General features: G+C 40.5%; 1 protein-coding gene across 1 annotated transcript; it reads right to left on the minus strand.

Annotated features, from left to right (window-relative positions):
- Positions 1 to 638: 638 nt before the first annotated feature.
- On the minus strand, positions 639 to 17390 carry grwd1 (glutamate-rich WD repeat containing 1). Its single transcript, XM_007549995.2, has 11 exons — positions 16815 to 17390; positions 16354 to 16460; positions 16000 to 16071; positions 15555 to 15701; positions 13212 to 15387; positions 13006 to 13123; positions 10224 to 10383; positions 9277 to 9487; positions 4557 to 4702; positions 3859 to 4050; positions 639 to 1203 (listed from the first exon to the last, which is right to left on the minus strand). Exons 5-11 carry the CDS (start codon positions 13423 to 13425, stop codon positions 895 to 897), a joined length of 1350 nt encoding a protein of 449 aa, XP_007550057.1. The 5' UTR covers positions 13426 to 15387; positions 15555 to 15701; positions 16000 to 16071; positions 16354 to 16460; positions 16815 to 17390; the 3' UTR covers positions 639 to 894.
- Between the last annotated feature and the right edge of the window lie 779 nt (positions 17391 to 18169).

Here is an 18169-nt window from a genome sequence, read left to right on the forward strand (position 1 = left end):
AGAACAATAAACCATACATTTAGAGAAAAACCAACAATGCACATGACCTTGAACTCACCGTAAAACATGGTGGTGGCAGAATTATGACATGGGCATAGATTTCTTCTTGTGATCAGAGATGAATTTCTATATGGAGGTAAATCTGACGTATGCCCAGAGAAAACTCGACTACAGACTTGAAACTGGGGGGAAATTCACCTTCATGTAGAAGAACGGCAGTGGGATGGTTTAGATGAAATCATACTGTATGAAGTGGTTTGAAAATCTATATTTATGAAAGCATGCTAATCTTTCAGCTCCACAATCCTACTGCAAATGAGGGTTTGCAAAGAATTAGCAAAAGATTCAGTCACTAGATGTGAAAAGCAACCAATCAAAGCAGCTGTAATTACAGCAAAATCTGGTTCTGCAAAGTATTGACTGAATACAAATATTTAAGTATTACAAAAACACAAAAAGATTAAACAAACACACTGCTGTGTGTTGGTCTAGCCACTAAACTCCCGAGAAAACATTTTACTGCTAGATTACACCAATCACCAATGAGGCAAACTGACTCAATTCTTCTGATCTAAGTCCACTATGAATAATTTTTTAGCATGAAGTTAATTTTTCTTTAAGAGTAGAAACAAAGCAGATCAGAATTTAAACTGTTTATTGATGGCGTCCAAGAGGAAATGTCTAAAACGGTTTACACATCTGTAGAGCATACAGAAAATTAATGATACGCTTTTCTCTGCCAGAAAATGTCAGAAATATAGTTATTACTTATACAGCCAGGTTATTTACATTATTACAAGCTCCATTCACATATTTACGACTACATGCAAAACACACTCACGCACGCACACACACACACACACACACACACACACACACACACACACCTACGGCCTACACAGATATAGTCCTGAAGACGTTAAACCCTGACAGGGCCGTGGAGATCATCACGCCGGGCAGCTGCGGGTGCCAGTGGATCTCCTTGATCTCCGACTGACCCTGGTGCAGGAACAGCAGCTGCGGGGGCAGATCCTTCACCCCCTCCACCCTGGCGCCCACGTCGCACGACTCCACGGAGAGGTCCCACTGGCTGACGACGTCGTCCGCCCCGGAGGCGGCGAACACGCTCGAGTCCACGGGGCTCCACTCCACCGACGTGATGGGGCCGCCGTGCTGCTTGAAGCTGGCCACCGGACGACCAGCCTGCAGGTTAAAGACGCCAGTTAATGTGGGACAGCCATTTTGTTACCGATCTTTAAAAAGTCTGTCCTGCCGATTCCGAATTTGGCCGATACCATTTTTTTTTTTTTTCCTGCCTGAAATGTCGCTAAATATAGCAAGAAAGTTGCTGATTTTGTAACTGTGTGACCTGATGGTCTGGTCCGTCAGTCGAACCTCTCACTGCAGAGCAGAAGAAGGCAGTGGCTGATTTTTAGACTCAAGATTGTTGGAAAAGATCGTCTTTACATGCAAGTATCGGCCAATTGCCAATCACCCTTACTTAAGGAAATTGGTGCCGATTTGGTGCACCACTATGTTCTATAAGTCCACATTTGGCCATATGCATGTCAACTTTGTTTTTGTGGCAGCATTAATGGTTTTGTTTGACTCCTGGAACTGCAGCTCAACGCATTTCCACACGGATTAAAAGGAGGGTGGTAATAATCATCTTAATTATTGTCGGAAAGTTGCATAACAACCATGAAATGGAACAAAGGTCTGCGTTTAGTGGAAGCTGGATAAATAACAAGGCTGCAGACAATCTGATGCAACATACAAACCTATAAACATTGGTTTTCATGTTGCAATGACAGAAATTTACTCAAGTCTCAGTGGGAATTGTCTGACATACACAGGAGTAATTGGAAAGGTTATTTACTTCAGTAATTCAGTTAAAAAAACAGGAGGCTGTTGTAGATTCCTGGTTTTTGACCGTTTTACTGATCACAGCTCACAGCTAGTTAAAAAAATAGGTTTAGTTTTTAGTTTCTTTCAAAATTTGAAAATCGCAATCAGCGAAACTCACCAAAAAGGAAATTTAACACATTCAATGGGCATGAAATGGCCTACAAGCTGCTTGTCTTGCAGGGAGTCACTGATACCAAAGTTATTTGCTGAAGAAGCTGCTTATTAATAGAAACTTTAGTTTAAGGAAAAAGTGTAGCGCAAAAGGTGGAAAAGCAACAAAAAATAACTGCAGCCTGGATGAGATTATGTAGCAAACCCATTCAGGAGCCAGTTATCAGATAAATGTTGCGTTTGAATTTCCTTTGGAAATCTCAGTCCCAGAGTCTGGGGAATCAGTGGAGAAGCACAAAATCCACACAGCCGAAAGTCCTGTTTGAAGTTTCCACAGTAAGCTGTGAACTGGGGAGCTGCTGGTGTTGCGCCACTGAGATTTATCAAGTTTAAAGTGTTTCTATCTTTTCCTCCATCTCTTTTATCTGCTTACACGGTGCAGATTACATAACCATGTTTATGTGTGACTGCCTAAACTCGCCTCACTTGGTTTCATTCATAAGGTGAGCTCAGCGTGGCTCAGCGCTGGACGGTGAATGTAACTCTGTATCTGATCCATCCGCATGACATGCATGGCTTGTGACATCTGATCATTTTTCAGCATTAAAGCCTGCTTTTATGTATAACCAAATCTCATTATTTCTAAAGCTAATTTACACTCAGGGGTTCTGGTCGGGTCCTGAAACAGCTTAATGGACCCGGTGGAGCACAGAGACAAAAGTGAATGAACTCCAACAAAAGTCAGCGTCGCCGTCCACCAGGTCACTCCAGAGCACCTCATGCTCCCCTCTGCAGACGAGCTTTATGGAGGCGCTGACGTCAGTTTTCAGCAGGACTTGGAACCTGCCCACATTAAGCCTGATGCAATAAGCAATTAATCGCATGATAAATTAAAATGAGCTCAATAATTTTGTTTACAGAGACTTCACAATCTCTTGTATTTATGGTTTTGGTTTGTTGCATGGCTTTCATTTCCATTTTACTTATTGTTTTTAGATGTTGTGTTTCATTTTGGATATTTATGAAGTCTTCTAAGAGAATACAAGTTTGTCCTCTTCTTAGAGGACAAACTTGCAGTATTATGCTGTAATCAATATATTACTTGAAAATGGTCAATGGTCACTATTACCGTTTATCACAATAATTTCTTAGACAATTTATCGTCCAGAAAAATGTGTTTTTCTGTACCAACACCTGCTTTAGTGGCCAAGATATCACCTTGATTTATATACCAGCAAACATGGAGATAGTTTTCAGTCAACGTTTCTGTAAAAAATACTTTTTTTATTGGTCTTGTGTGATATAATTATCTTAGAATTTTTAAGTTAATCAGCTGTAAGCAAGAATCATCAAAATGTCAAGAAATTAAATACATTAATCTGTACCTAAAGTCACTCTGAAATACACAAGTTTTACTTCTCAAATTTAATTACAGAAATAAATTGTGTAGGTTGTATCAACCTTCCAGACCTCTCAGATCTTCTGGTTCTGCTCTGCATCCCCAGAACCAAACAAGGAGCAGCATTCAGCTTCTATGCACCACAAATCTGGAACAAACTTCCAGAAAACTGCTAAACAGCTGAAACACTGAGTTCCTTTAAATCAAGACTAAAAATTCAGCTGTTCAGAGTTGCTTTTGAAACCTAATCATGACTCATTAATCTATAATCTCATGTGCAAAATGTTGTTGACTTTGTAATTTTGTGTTTTAATGATGTAAAGCACTTTGAAACGCCTTGTTGCTGAAAGGTGCTATACAAGTAAAATTTGACTGATTCAGTTCCATAAGTTATTCTAGTTTATCGAGGTCTTTCTGGATAAACTGGTGTTGGTTCCCACCTTAAACTGTCGCAGGTCCCAGACCTTCAGGAGTCCGTCGTCGCCTCCTGACAGCAGGAACGGCTCGCTCCTGTTCCAGCTGATTACGTTGATGTCTGACGAATGAGCCTCATTGGCTGAGAGCATCGAGTTTGGCGGGGCGCGGATATCCCAGATACGGATGGACTGATCAACAGAGCAAGACGCAAAAACCTAAAGGAAGAAAAAACAAAACATTTCAACTGTTTAAACGTCGGCAGTGAATCACAACCAACATAAACCAGGACTGAAACAAAGCAACTGTGTTCTTTTTTTTTTCTTCTTCTTGTTGGCAAAAGGCTCAAGCCAGCCTCAGTTTACAAGCTGCTCACTCCCAAACCTCAAACAAGATGGGGACTGTTTCGGTTTTAGCCGCAACCTCGTGTTGCGACATAATTGCAGCGAGCCAGGTGTTCCTTTACAATAAACATCCGCTCAGTGATTTCACTCGACACGCCCTGTGTTTTGTTTGTTTTTTTGCGTTTCCCACAGCCAAGAACCTGCAGCGAACAGAGCAGGTGAGCTCAGCGTGACGTCATTAATGCATGTCTAATCAAAGCATTCATGTGCTCATCGACAGCTCAGAGCCTTCACTCCTTTCATCTGAGGAGGAGGAGGAGGACAGAGGAAGCATCCAGCCCTGTGAGTGTGACCCGCAGTGTCTTGATAATTGCACATACTGTGGCTTCGGTGGGAGACCACTGCAGATCCTCCACCGACTGGCTGTGGGAGCTGAACGGTCTCTGGTCGATCTGCCACGAGGCTCCACCCTCGCGAGGCTCCCACACGTGGATGTTCTTCCTGCAGTCGCCGCTGACGAGGCGACCTGGTGAGGAAAACGCGGGAGAATCCATTAAAAATCTAGTCTGTATGGGTTTTTTTAAAGCTTTGATGGACTAGATAAAAATATTAGGCTTTAAGATAAATTTCCCTTCATTCTGCTGCACATTTGGTGATCAAAATGAAAAATAACCCTAAACCCAACACAGGTTTGCCCAAAACCACTAGGGGGGGGGGGACTCTTCATAAAAGGATACCCCCCTCCCTTTCCAGCAGGGGAACAGGGCCTCTTGGGAATATGGCCCATATTTAGTCGGGAGTTCAGATTTTTTGTTAGTTTAGTTCTTGTTCATAGTTCAAGTGGAGAGGCTGAGATTCCAACCAAGATATACAAACAATGTCTACGGTTATAACTGTGGTATCACTGAATGTAAATGCTTTAAATAATATCAAAAAGAGAGATAAGGTCCTAAATAAATTTAGAAAAGAAAAAGTACAAGTTATTCTCTTACAGGAGACACACCTAACAAAAAAAGGACATGGAAACTCATTTTCCTCCTCATTTGGAGAAAGGCATAAACGTGGAGTTATGACATTGATCTCAAATAGTGTAAAGTTTGAATTGTTGGAGGAAATTGGGGATAAAGAAGGAAGATACTTGATGATAAAGGGCAAATTGGAAAACCAGTTAATCACACTACTCAATGTATATGCCCCTCCAGAAAGTGACAAAGTACTTTTTAAGAAAATATTTGATCTCATTAACTTGGAAGCAGAGGGAATATTGATATGTAGCGGGGACTTTAATGCTGTGTTAAATTATAGGATGGATACTACAAGCAATAAAAATAGTAAAAAAACAAATCAGTAGGCACATGAACACCATGATGTCAGAAATGGCAATTGTAGATGTGTGGAGAGAATTTCACCCCTTAGATCAAGATTATACTCATTATTCAATACCACATGGTGTTTATTCCAGAATTGACTATATACTAGTGAATAAGAGAGAACTACACAGAGTGAAAGAGTGTAGGATTGGAGTTTCAGATGTTTCCGATCATAACGCAATCTATCTTAAGATCCACCTGGACAGCAAAAAGAACAATACTTTATGGAGACTAAATGAAGAAATATTAAATAACAAGGGTCTGGTTGGTGAAGTAAAAGAGGAGATAATCCGATATAAAGAGGAAAATTATAATGGTGAAGTAGACCCAGTAATTCTTTGGGATGCCCTGAAGGCGGTAATACGGGGGAAAATGATTTCTTACACAGCATTTATGAAAAAAGCAAGATTAGAAACATACATTAAACAAATAAGGAAACAAATAAGAACAACAACATCAATAAGCAAATGACCCAGACATATTTAATCTGATTAAAGAAACCAGGAAAGAAATGGATGAGAGTTTATGGGAGGAGGTAGAAAAGAAGGCTAGATTTACTAAACAAACGTACTATGAGGGGGGACCGAAAGCTACAAAAAATATGGCTAGGCGCATTAAGAAACAACAAACATTAGGTAGCATACATAAAATAAGAGATCCACTATCTAATACAATTTTATATGAACAAGAAGAAATACAAAGAAGATTTGAGCAATACTACAAAAATCTATATGCCCAACCACCATCGGCAGGGGAAGAGGAGGTGAGTAATTTTCTGGAAAAATTGGATTTACCAGCAATAGGCACAAAACAAAATGCGACACTGACTTCTCAAATTACAGAGGAAGAGATTACAAAGGCAACTGGCAGGACTAAAACAGGAAAGTCACCAGGGTCAGATGGTTTAGGGTCTTCTTTTTATAAAACCTTCAAAGAAGAATTAACAACACTGTTATATGACTCGTTTAACTATAGTCTCAGGACTGGCAAGATGCCTCCTTCTTGGAAGGAAGCCATTATTTCCGTAATCCCAAAGGAAGGTAAAGACCAAGAATACTGCCACAACTACAGACCGATATCGGTACTAAATGTAGACTACAAACCGTTTTCCTCCATCATAGTTAAAAGAATGGAAAATTTAATGCAGGATTTAATTGATGAGGATCAAACGGGTTTTATAAAGGAAAGACAAACACAAGACAATATAAGGAGAACTCTTCCCATCATAGACCATCTGCAAGGAAGAGGGGAGGGGGCAGTTCTGATAAGTATAGATGCAGAAAAAGCCTTCGACAGTGTCAATTGGAACTTTTTGTATGAGGTTTTAGAAAAATTTGGATTTAATGAGACATTTGTAAATTGTATTAAATCAATTTATCAAGAGCCAACTGCAAGGATTAAAATAAATGGCAACCTGTCAGGAAGATTTACTCTGGAGAGAGGAACAAGGCAGGGATGCTGCCTCTCACCAAGTCTTTTTGCACTGTTTATAGAGCCACTAGCTCAGATGATTAGGCAGGAAGAGGAAATAAAAGGAGTGGAAATAGGAGGGGAAGAACATAAAATAGGGTTGTTTGCAGACGACATCTTGATTCATCTAAAAAACCCAAATGAAATGTTTTTAAAAACAGTAAGTTTGCTTGAGGATTATGGGAAATTCTCTGGATACAAAATTAATGTGGAAAAAACACAGATCCTAACAATAAATTACTCCCCGCAGCAGAAAATAAGGGATACCTACAAACTTAAGTGGAATGAGAAATCTATAAAATATTTGGGGGTAAACATAACCAAAACAATTGACAAACTCTATGATGCAAATTATTTAGAAATAAACCACAATATCAAGAAGGACCTGGGGCGATGGATGGACATTGGCTTTGACCTCAGTTCTAGAGTGAAGATAATTAAAATAAATATTTTACCACGACTGTTACACCTGTTTCAGTCCCTGCCACTGACTATTCCGCAAAAACAATTTGTAGAATGGGACAGATGGATTTCAAGGTTTATATGGAACGGGAAGAAACCTAGGGTCAGATATAAAACACTTCAGCTCCCAAAAGATAAAGGAGGTCTGGGTTTACCAGCCCTAAAAGAATATTTCTGGGCCGCACAAATTAGACCTCTGGTATGTTGGTGCAATGATACCAGCATATGTCCCATATGTTTCAAAATGGGAAAAATCTGGAAATAGGTAGAAAAGACATAGAAGTTAAAAATTTAATAGCACATAAAATACTCTTAGGCAAACTAAGCAATAAGCTAGATTCAATAACTAAAACTATGATTGAAATATGGAACACAGTAATTGATAGTTACAAGTTAGAGAAGGAAACAAGGAGTTTGAGCTGGATTGCTTGGGATCGGAGGTTTAAACCAGGTATTTATGATATAGGTTTCAAACAATGGGCAAATAAAGGTGCCACAGCAATGTGTAAATTGACTGAAAAGGGGAAACTGCTGAGCTTTAATAGCTTAAAGGAAAAATATGAACTGGAGGATCAAACCAGTATAGATACCTGCAAATAAAAGATTATTATGAGAAAGAGATAAAAACCAAAGTAAGTAAAATAATAGAGATATTTCATAAGGCCTATGAGGGGAATAAATTACGAGTTATTTCAGCACTGTACCAGGGACTGATGGCAGGAAGGAAGACGTCTACTATGTACATTAAAGAAAAATGGGAAGACGAATTGAAGGAACACATAAGCGAGGAGGAATGGTTTAAAATTTGTAAAATGCAGTGCAGAGCCACCTGCTCCCGTATGTGGAGGGAATTTAATTGGAAAAACATGATTAGATTTTTTATAACACCAAAGATCAGGACCAGGATGGTATCCAGTTCACAGCCATGCTGGAGACTCTGTGGCCAGACTGATGTAGGCCACACACACATATTCTGGTCTTGTCAAAAGCTAACCACATACTGGCATAATGTTTGCCTTATCTTGAAAAACATATTGGGATATGGAATACCCAGATCACGTAAAACACTCTACCTGGGATGCCTCACACACGATGCAATTCAAAAGGATGATGAATATCTGTTAAAAATATTACTTTCAGCATCAAGGAAAACCATCACAAAATGATGGTATAGACAAGACCCCCCTGCGGTGGAGCAGTGGCTGAGCGTTGTGGAAGAGATCTTCGCAATGGAGAAAATCACATATAGACTAAGATTGCAGGAGGACAAGTTTGTTGTTAAATGGGAAAAATGGAGCGACTACAGACGCAAGGAGAATGCCATTCTTGTATCCAGTTAAATATGGACACGGTTGTCCAACATTGTATGTGAAGTTGAATGTATTGATGCCTCTCCACTGTATGTGTTCAGAAATGTTCAATAAAAAATAAGTATAAAAAAAAAAAGTAATAAAATCCAAAGGAACAAATGGGATCATTTCCTGCCACATTTTTAAATCTTCAGCTTAGTGACACCCTCAAATTTCCTCTGTTTAAAATGTTATCCATAATTAACTCTGAACATCCAACTCAACTGAAAACCCTTTTATCAGTTTTACTTTTCTGTCATTTTAATGTTTCTACATCCTGAAGTCATGCTTGGATCTGGTTACCAGTTTTCCCTCTGATCAGGCTCACAGTGCGACATCCAGCTCAATTATAGTCGAAGTCTTTGTTATTTTTGGTCTGCAGCAGAAATTCTTGTTTTTTTTTTTAAATTTATTTATTTCTCCTGTCTGCAGGAGGAAGTTTGACTCACCTGGGACTTTAGGGGACCAATCAATTGCGAAGCCTTCACTCATGTGTCCTGAGAAGCTGAACAGCGGTGTAGCTTCTTTCTGCTGCTGGACGAACGTCGCCATGGCAGCAGAGCTGTGGACGGCCTCCAGCTGAGGTCGAAGGTCGAATATCTCTACCTGTCCATTGTCCGACCACACTGCAGCCAATGGGAGCTCGCCATACTGGGTCACCTGGAAAATAAATTCAACCAGCCATTAAAGGGGGCCTGTTGTAATTCACATGTTTTATGCTCCCATTTGGGTTTCAAATGCTTCCAAAAACAGCTCAAAAACTTTAAAAACAACAACAAACAAATAAAATCCTCCTTCCGTTTTTACGAAATAAGTTTACGTTTTTGATTGTGTGGAAAATGAGCCATTTTAAACACCTTCCAATGGTCAAGTCATATTGGGGCGTTACCTAGCAACCCAAATGGAGCACCAGCTGTTTGGTCAGTTGGTTTTACCGCTGTACTGTGCTGTACAATGGTAGCTGGAAAAGACAAGTGATTTGCTGTTGACTTACCATCCAGAAACCACTTGTTGCATTCTTGTTGGCTGCGCAGGAGGCTCTACTTCTGCTTTTCGAAGGTGTACGGTTGTATAACTGCGTATTTTTTGCAGCCATTTTCACGTGTGAGGGAAAATGTTGAGTTTGAGGGCATCGCCAGCAACAGCTAATTTTGATTTAAAGTTACAAGAAGCCCTAAAATGGCTCATTCTGAAAGGAGCTCAAATTAGGCAGAACTGACCAAACAAAAATCTCATTATCGAAGAATGAATATGTGCAAATAATTAAAAAAACAAACATATTTTGTAGAGCATACAGACCTACACTAACCTGTTAAATAAAGCTAATTAGTTCTCCTTCAAAGAAAATCTGTGCCCCAGTTAAGATTTACCTATTTAAAAAAAATGACAGACTTACTCTAACTCTGTTAATCCCTCCATAGTGAGGCATCATGGCCAGCTCCAGCTGTGGCTTCTTATCCTCTTCCTCCTCTTCATCGCTTTCCTCATCGCTGCTTTCCTCCTCTTCGTTTTCCTTCTCCGTTCCATGAAGGTTGTGCATGCGCATCACCAGAAGTCTGCAGCGAGAGCGAGGAGCACATTTTCCAGGAAGGTGAACAAAGAGGAGCTTGAGAGTGAAAGTAAAAAATACACCCACCACCTTCTAACGGACTCTGTTTATATTCAAGTTCTGACAGATTTTCAGTTAAATCCTGACTGGCAGGTAAAGGATTTACACGAGACCTAACCTGAAATCCGCTCACCATGAACAAGTCTGCTTTTATCTGGATGTAATGTCTGTTTCCACCACTGACAGTCATTCATTAAAGTAAGAGGCGAGACTTAAAAATAATATTGCACAATGTGAAACAGAGCCAAGAGGAACTGTTCAGAGATTTACTAAAGCGGTAGTTCAACAGAAGTATCTTACTGAGCTTAAAATAAGCACAGGACGATTGTTTAATTTATTAATAATTTAACTTCTTCACACAATAGGTTGGATTTTATTCCGGTTTTCAGAGTAAAGGGGTAAATATACAAATGCAATGATTAGTGAGAATAACACTTCCTCTTCCTTTTATTCCTTCTCAAAAGTTTAATAAAAATTCATAAATATTAAGTTTCTATTTTTAAATTTCTTTTCAGTTACTTCAGACGCAAATATACACACAAAGTTCAACAATTATTTACTTTATTTATGGGTATTTCCCTCCTATTTTGTCAGGAGGAAACTTTATTACTGTGGTAAGAAAAACACAAAACAAACAAAATCTTCCAACAATAGGTCGCAAAAGAGAATAATTGGTATCAAGTGATTACAACTATGAGTTGATAAATACATTTTAAAATCAATAATTTAGGTTAATTACTGGTTAAGAAAGAAAATAAAATTGCATTTCTGCAGTAACTTCAAACCTGAACATATTCAGAGCCTTTAAAAAATATTTATCCCCTTGGATGATTTGCAAAATCAATCATCACTTGGCTTTCCTGAGGAAAAAAAAAATACAAAAAAAAAAAAACTAAATGTCAATTAAATAACATGTAACATAAAATAAATGTCATTTATAATTTGTTTTGTCAAAAAAAAACTAATTTTGTTGGTCATCATTGAGTTTTTAAAGGTACTGTACAATCTGAATATAACACATACTGTTTTATATGTTTTATGTTCACATTGTGGTCCATCACATTAAAGTTTTTGTGGTTGGATTGTAACAAAATGCGCAATAATGCAAAGGAACAAAGAAACGAGCTTATGCAACAAATTTCACAATGATCAGGCTTAAGACAAAAAAGCAAACACCGATACATCAAACTTCAGTAATCTGGTGGAAAGCTGCACATGCACATTTCTGCATGTTTAACAAAACAACAGTTTTATGGATTTAGCTTCAATCTGTCTGAGAAAAGAGTAAACAACTGACTTGGAGTCTAAGCAAACACATAATCTATTTTTTATGAGCATGCTAAAACCACAACCAATCCTGTTAACTTCATGTAAACATTTGCTTTCCGCTCAGCTAAACAAGCACAGAGAATCCTTTGCCATGTCGATGTCCCAACACAGGAACAAGGCTGGATCGGATCAGCTGGATGGAAACCCGAGCAGATGTAACATTTCTGTTGTCTCTTGAGACTCTCCCTTCCCACTCTTTCCTCCACAACAACAAAAAGAGAGCAAAGTGTTGAGACAAATACTAACTGCAGCTTTAAAAAGTTGTTGATAGCATCACACACAGAAAGCAACAACTGGTGCTTCTGTGAGGATACACACAGCTCAATTTAGGCACTTTAAATTCCAATGAACATCTAACCCTGGACCTGGAAGACATTTTAAATATCCAAAATAAACAAAACAAAACAACAACAAATAAAATTAATTTTGAAGTCTCTGCAAGCAAAATTGTCCTTCAAACAAACCAAAGCACCAGACTGAAGACTTTCATCATACAGGTTTTGGTAGAAAGAGAAAAGAGACTAATGATAAACCATGTGACTGGATATTATTGAGCTCATTTTAATTGATCACATCCATCCATCCACTATCTTACAAGCTTATCCCCAGTGGGGTTGAGAGGGGTGCTGGTGCCCATTTCCAGCGGTCAACTTATTTATTACATGAGTAATTAATTTATTGATTATTGCAACAGGTCCAATGACAAATGTATCTCCAGACATAGACGATAAATTATCCTCAAAATTATTGCGGTAAACAATAACATTGTTGTTTTGAGACCATTTTCAAGTAATATAATGGTAATGATGACATAATAATGCAAGTTCACCCTCTCAAAGAATGATAAACTTTAATTTTGTACTGAACACTGGAACTAGGAGATATCTTAAATATTCTAAATAAAACACAACCAAACAATAAATAAAATGGATTACGAAGTGTGTGTGTGTGTGTGTGTGTGAACAAAATCGGACTTAAAAAAAATCCTAATCATCGATATGAAATTATCGAGATCATTTTAATGCGATTAATTGTTTATTACGGCGTGTAAAAAAAATTAAACTTGTTGCCAATAACCTTAACTAAAACTACAAAACAATCACCAAAACAAATAAACCCCGCCACTGGGGTATTTTATTTTACAAATGATTTCCCTTTCCTTTGTTTGTAACATAAATGTGCAATAATAATCTGGAAGATCTGAGCCAGTGGTCTAAAAGTGAGCAGCAGTGTGTGGTACCTGTTCTTCAGGGCTGTTTCAGCCTGCGTGCCCGCGCACAGCAGCATGGACACGGGGAACTGCTGCCTGCCGTCTCCGTCTCCGTCCTTCATCACGTCGAAGCTCAGGCACGGAGCACCTGAACGAAAAGTCAAAAAATTAAACCTGGACGGAGCTCCTGCAGTCTGGCTTGAGCAGCACGTCCAGCAGACCGGGTCTGAACTCGCCTGTTTGGCACTCGTGGTACATGCGGTACGCGGAGCGGTCCATCTCCAGCTCCTCTCCGGGCTGAAGGGGCTCGATCCCGGGGACGTACACCTTCTTTCCCGCGTCTCCTTCCTCTTCCATCTCTACCCCTTCGTCCTCCTCATCTCCCTCCATCTCTGCCATCTCGCCTTCTTCTTCTCCTCGGTTTAACGCGTGTTCATCGGGCGCAGACATCTTGGAAGGGTACTTCCGGTCTATGAAGCGCCACGTGGTTTGAGCGTCCTCCCACTTTCTCCTCCTCTTCCTCCTCCTCCACCACCTTCTCTCCCCTCTTTCTCTCTCTCCCACCCTGTTTACGGGAATTCAGCTGGTTTCTTTGGCGCTTGGCTCCCCGCTGCCAGGAAAAAGCTGTCTTTCAAAGATTTCTTTCGAAAACATGACACCAGACTGTTGGCTGTATTGTGTGCATGGTCAACCTGACCTCTCCAGAAAGCCTCCCCCTTATGTACATGTGTGCTTTCTTTTTTCTTTTTTTTTTTTACTGGGGTCATCAGTATTCGGTGACCCACCCAAGACAAGGTTTCGGTGAATCACAGTTAAGCCTACTTACGGGAATTATGAAACCTCCTGACATTAGTACCCCTGTCACAGACTGGAAACCAGGACTTAACTCTCCAGACAGGCAGACATCTTAAATATTTATGCCTCAGACTGGAAAAGGTACAAAGAAGCGGTTCACGTATTAAAACGTAAGTATTTCTGTCCCCATTTGTACAAATATGTGTTTGTTCCCCCTTGCAAACTCTTGACACAAATTCAGTGTAAACAATGAACATGCAAAACATGGTGCTTCCATGGCGACAGCAAGGCAATGCAATGCACTTCAAGGGTGAGGACAATGGTACACATTACATGTCTGGGTGTGTGTGCAAGCAGGGGCAAGTGCCAGCATAAATATTTCACGTTTATTCCTCTTATGGTTTCAGACAGAAGACAGGCCGCCACGATGCATTCCTCCCCCGTCTGCAGCTTATCTTTGAATTTTTTTATTTTTATTTTTTTGCTTTCATCCGACATATCCACATCACAGTTCACCTCACATGAATAGATAAAGGAATCCAGGGGCATAAACAAAAGCATCTCATCGCTGAAGGGGCCACCAAGGCATCCGAGTGATCTAGCATGAACAAAAAGTAACTTAAGGACTACTTTGTTCGAATTAAGCAAACGAAAAGAACTCAAAGACACGGAGGCTGTAAAATCAAAGGTATGAAATGAAGCATTTTACTGTTTCAGTAACAGAGCATTGATCCATGCAGCAACATTTACTGTCTGATAAATGCTAAACTATTGCCCTCCGGTCATTCACTAGAGCTAATGCACTCTTCCATCTTAAGACACACAACAACAGAACCGTAATAATAAATATAAGTTACTGGATCGCTCTAATTTAAACCAAATGCTACTATACCTGAAAGTCTTTAATTTACATTTACTTACAGGAATAAACTCTCACAACATTCATTTGTAAACAGTGAGGCAACCACAGAGAATGGCTTATGTGCACCGACTAGCTCAGTTTGGATCTCTTGTTAGCAAGGAAAGCACAATTAGCTGGAGCTTGTAGCTTCTTTTTTTTTCAACCAAGAGAGTGACTATAGGTATAGTATATATTTGATATAACAAGAGCAAAGTTAGCTGACTTTTGGCATTTCATTCAGCTTGTGCATATCACTTCATTTTAGCAAAGCTTACTGCATCAAAACTCAAAAATAATTCATTCAGTGCCAGGTAAAAGTTTCATTGTTGTGCAATAAAAAAAACAAAACAATGTTGCTACCAGTAGAGTCCAAATAACAACAACAATAACAAGGGGCTCCAGAAAGCTGCAGGACAAGGCCGGGATCGAGATCTTCCACAGGACGATGGAGGTTTATTGTCTATCATTTTTTCAGGCTGGTCTTCCTCACGTCTGATGGCTCGAGTGGTCAATAGTTTGACCCTCACCGGACCGTGGTCCTTCCTTTCCAAAGGCGTGGGCAACGTGGGCAACATGGGCGGGAAACAAGTTTCAATTGAAGGTGAGCAACCCACCTCGAGCCACCGAGCAAAAAGTTCTGACGTTAGATTTAATAGTTCTTCTGGGGAGGAGGACAACACTGGGTACTGCTTGAGATTCGTCTCCTCCAGGAAACTCTGAGAAGAGGAAATGACGAAATTAGAGGCTGCAGAATAATCAGAGAAACAACTCGAGGCAAGTCGTAAAAGCTGCGATACTTAAAGCTCCAGCTCCTTCTACAGTTTACAAAACTCATAAAATTTAACATGTCAGAAAATTAGCACATAAAGACTGAAAATGCTACCTCTGTATTTTTGTTCTTTCCAACAATTCTATCCAGTGTCAGCTTCAGCTCTAGGATGAAGGTGTAATTGAGATGCTGATCCCAGAGGTTTGTGACGAGCACATGCCAGGACTCCACGAGAACCACTGCTGCCGAGAACACGCAGCACTGCAGGGAGACCTCAGAGTTAGCAATGCACCACTCATGACGGATCACCACAAGAACCACATCAGTGGCACTCGAGTGCAAGTGACACTAGAGAGCACCTGCTGCAGCAATCTGTTCACAATTGATTTTTTTTTTCTTTTTTAAGATGTGTTAATGAGTGCGGGAGAAAGGTAATAATTATCCAGGTTATGGAGTCAAACATTATCCCAAAAGAGGAGGTTGACTTCCGTGAAACACACAAGCGGTTTTATGACACGCGAGACTCTGCTCCCTCCGTTTAACTGATAACTAAACTCACCGGCTCAGTGTCGCACAGCATGCTTCGAGTGTAGTGGTGCGCTACACGATAATCTTTAGGGAACACAGACCGCTGGAGGAGAGAGAAGTAAAAAAAAAAAAAGAAAACCAGATCAGAACTGATTGAGCTTTGTGCTGAAGTTGATAAAGTGAGGCATATCTTTTGTAATTGTTGCAAATCTTCAAGGTGACTAAAAAAAATGCAAAGCATCACATAGTTTGATTTTCCTCTCTGATCTGATACGCTTACTCTGAATCTATTTTCTATTCCTTCACATTGTTACATCACATCCTCACTGACGAAAAGCTGCTGATTTAAAAAAATAAAAGAAAATAAGAAAAAGTAAAGACTTACAAATCCATTTGGATTAGAATCGATTGTTGCCTTTATGTTTTCAACACCTTTCAGGTCAAAGACACATCCACCACATTGGACGATGAAGAGCAGCAGCAAAAGTAGACCTGTTTGACACATGAGTGAGGATGAAAGGAGCAGATGACATTCAGATAATAGGTGGAAACTTTCTGTGGTTTCTATCGTCTCGAGCTGCATACCTACAGAGAAACGTTTCAACATATCCTGTGTCAATTTAGCCATTTCTACAGAAAACAGACGAAAATACTCTGAGCTGCGGTTGCATCGCCAACTCCAACAGTATGACATTAGTGTGGCTGAGACTGTAGCGACACATGCAGTGAAAGTGTGCTGTGATGCCTGAACAAGCACGAGTAAGAGTCTGCTCTACAAGTTCTACAAGTGCGCACATAGAGATAAAAGCTGAAGTAAAGCATTTGAAGGGTGTTCTTATTTCTCACCTGGCATTTTATCTTTCTAAGAATGGACACTTCTCCATTTCTCTTGTTGACAGCAATCACTCTTCAGCTGTGTCACTCTGTGAAAGGCAAAGTTTCCTCCTCTGTGGTTTGTTGAGGTCTCTGACAGAGCACGCTTCTGCCTTTCCTCTCTCTCAGCGGTCGATGTTCAGTCCCCTTGCTCACATCCCTCAGTGCATTCTCTTCTTCTGGTTTCCTCTGGTACTTTCCAAAATGTGACCCATTAATCTCCACAAGCCATCATTCTCTTTCACTTTGGATTTTCCCTCTAAATCCCAGAGTGGCTGCAGCCTTCTTTCGTTTTTAAGAGCTTTTTTTTTGTCTCCCCTCCTTTTTTTTTTTTTTTTTTGGCACTACAGACCTTGAATCTTCCTAAATCTCAGTAGCTCCTGGGTTCCTAAATGGATAAAGCGGCAGAGACGCGGGCCACCCTCCTCTCCCTCTGGTCACTCCTTATGTTCTCCACTCAGACACAGGCGCCGCTCAAAGTGAAAGTGCTGGATTGCCTGCCCCTGTTCCCTTTAAGTCCCGGCCCCTCCCACGCCACACGTTTTACCTCACTATTGACTGACCCGGCTCCCTGCCCCCCCCAGCTCCCCACATTCCCTGACACCCTCACCCCCTTCCCCCCATTCCAAACAGGGGCTGAGGAGGCTTAGTCATGCAGTTGGAGCGTATGTTTCTCATTTGGAGTCTCCCCCGCACCTCTTCGCCTGCAGATCTGCTTGTCTTTCTCCCCTCAGATTCAGTATCATCCTGATTAATCGTCACATGGGCCGCTTTTGTTTCTGCTTTAAATAAACAAAGAATCACATTCCTTGTCAATCTGGCGAGCAAGATTGCAACACCCCACTGCCAGAACATGCAAGTCATTCTATGTAGAGCAGCTCTTCACAGTCAACGCCATTAAAAATGGCTTCACAGATGCGCCTCATGGGTCACTGAAGTCCAGGACTGTGAACAGCTGTCAACATCTTGTCTGTAACGTGTTGATGCGAGGCCTCAGGTCGTCTGCAGCATCCTGTTGCTTCGGATTTCAGCGACGTGTCATGAAGGAGGTTAATTACTACTGAAAGGAAGGAGGAAACAAGTTGTGTCTCTTTATCTTCTTTCCGACTGAAGGTCAAAGGAAAGTGGACCGCTTGCTCTGCTGAGGGGGAATGGAAACTACAGAGCAGCAGCAAAACCCGCCGTACACAGAAAAAAGCCCCGGTCCAAAACTCCCAGAGGCCTCATCAAGTGGAAACCTCTCGACCTTTACAATGCGCTACAATGACAGTTATAAATATTCAGCCATTGTGCCGTCTTCCTGCTTCATGCATCACTTGCATGTTGAG

The sequence above is a fragment of the Poecilia formosa genome, unplaced genomic scaffold (genome assembly GCF_000485575.1).
Source record: "Poecilia formosa unplaced genomic scaffold, Poecilia_formosa-5.1.2 Scaffold34, whole genome shotgun sequence".
Taxonomy (NCBI): Eukaryota; Metazoa; Chordata; class Actinopteri; order Cyprinodontiformes; family Poeciliidae; genus Poecilia; species Poecilia formosa.

Excerpts from the sequence above, each read along its gene's own strand:
- grwd1 (XM_007549995.2), bottom strand. The coding sequence starts at position 13,425 with ATGTCTGCGCCCGATGAACACGCGTTAAACCGAGGAGAAGAAGAAGGC. Across the intron at positions 10,384-13,005 it reads GAAACAGCCCTGAAGAACAG|ACTTCTGGTGATGCGCATGC; the intron begins GTACCACACACT and ends CTCTCGCTGCAG. Across the intron at positions 1,204-3,858 it reads GGGACCTGCGACAGTTTAAG|GCTGGTCGTCCGGTGGCCAG; the intron begins GTGGGAACCAAC and ends TTTAACCTGCAG.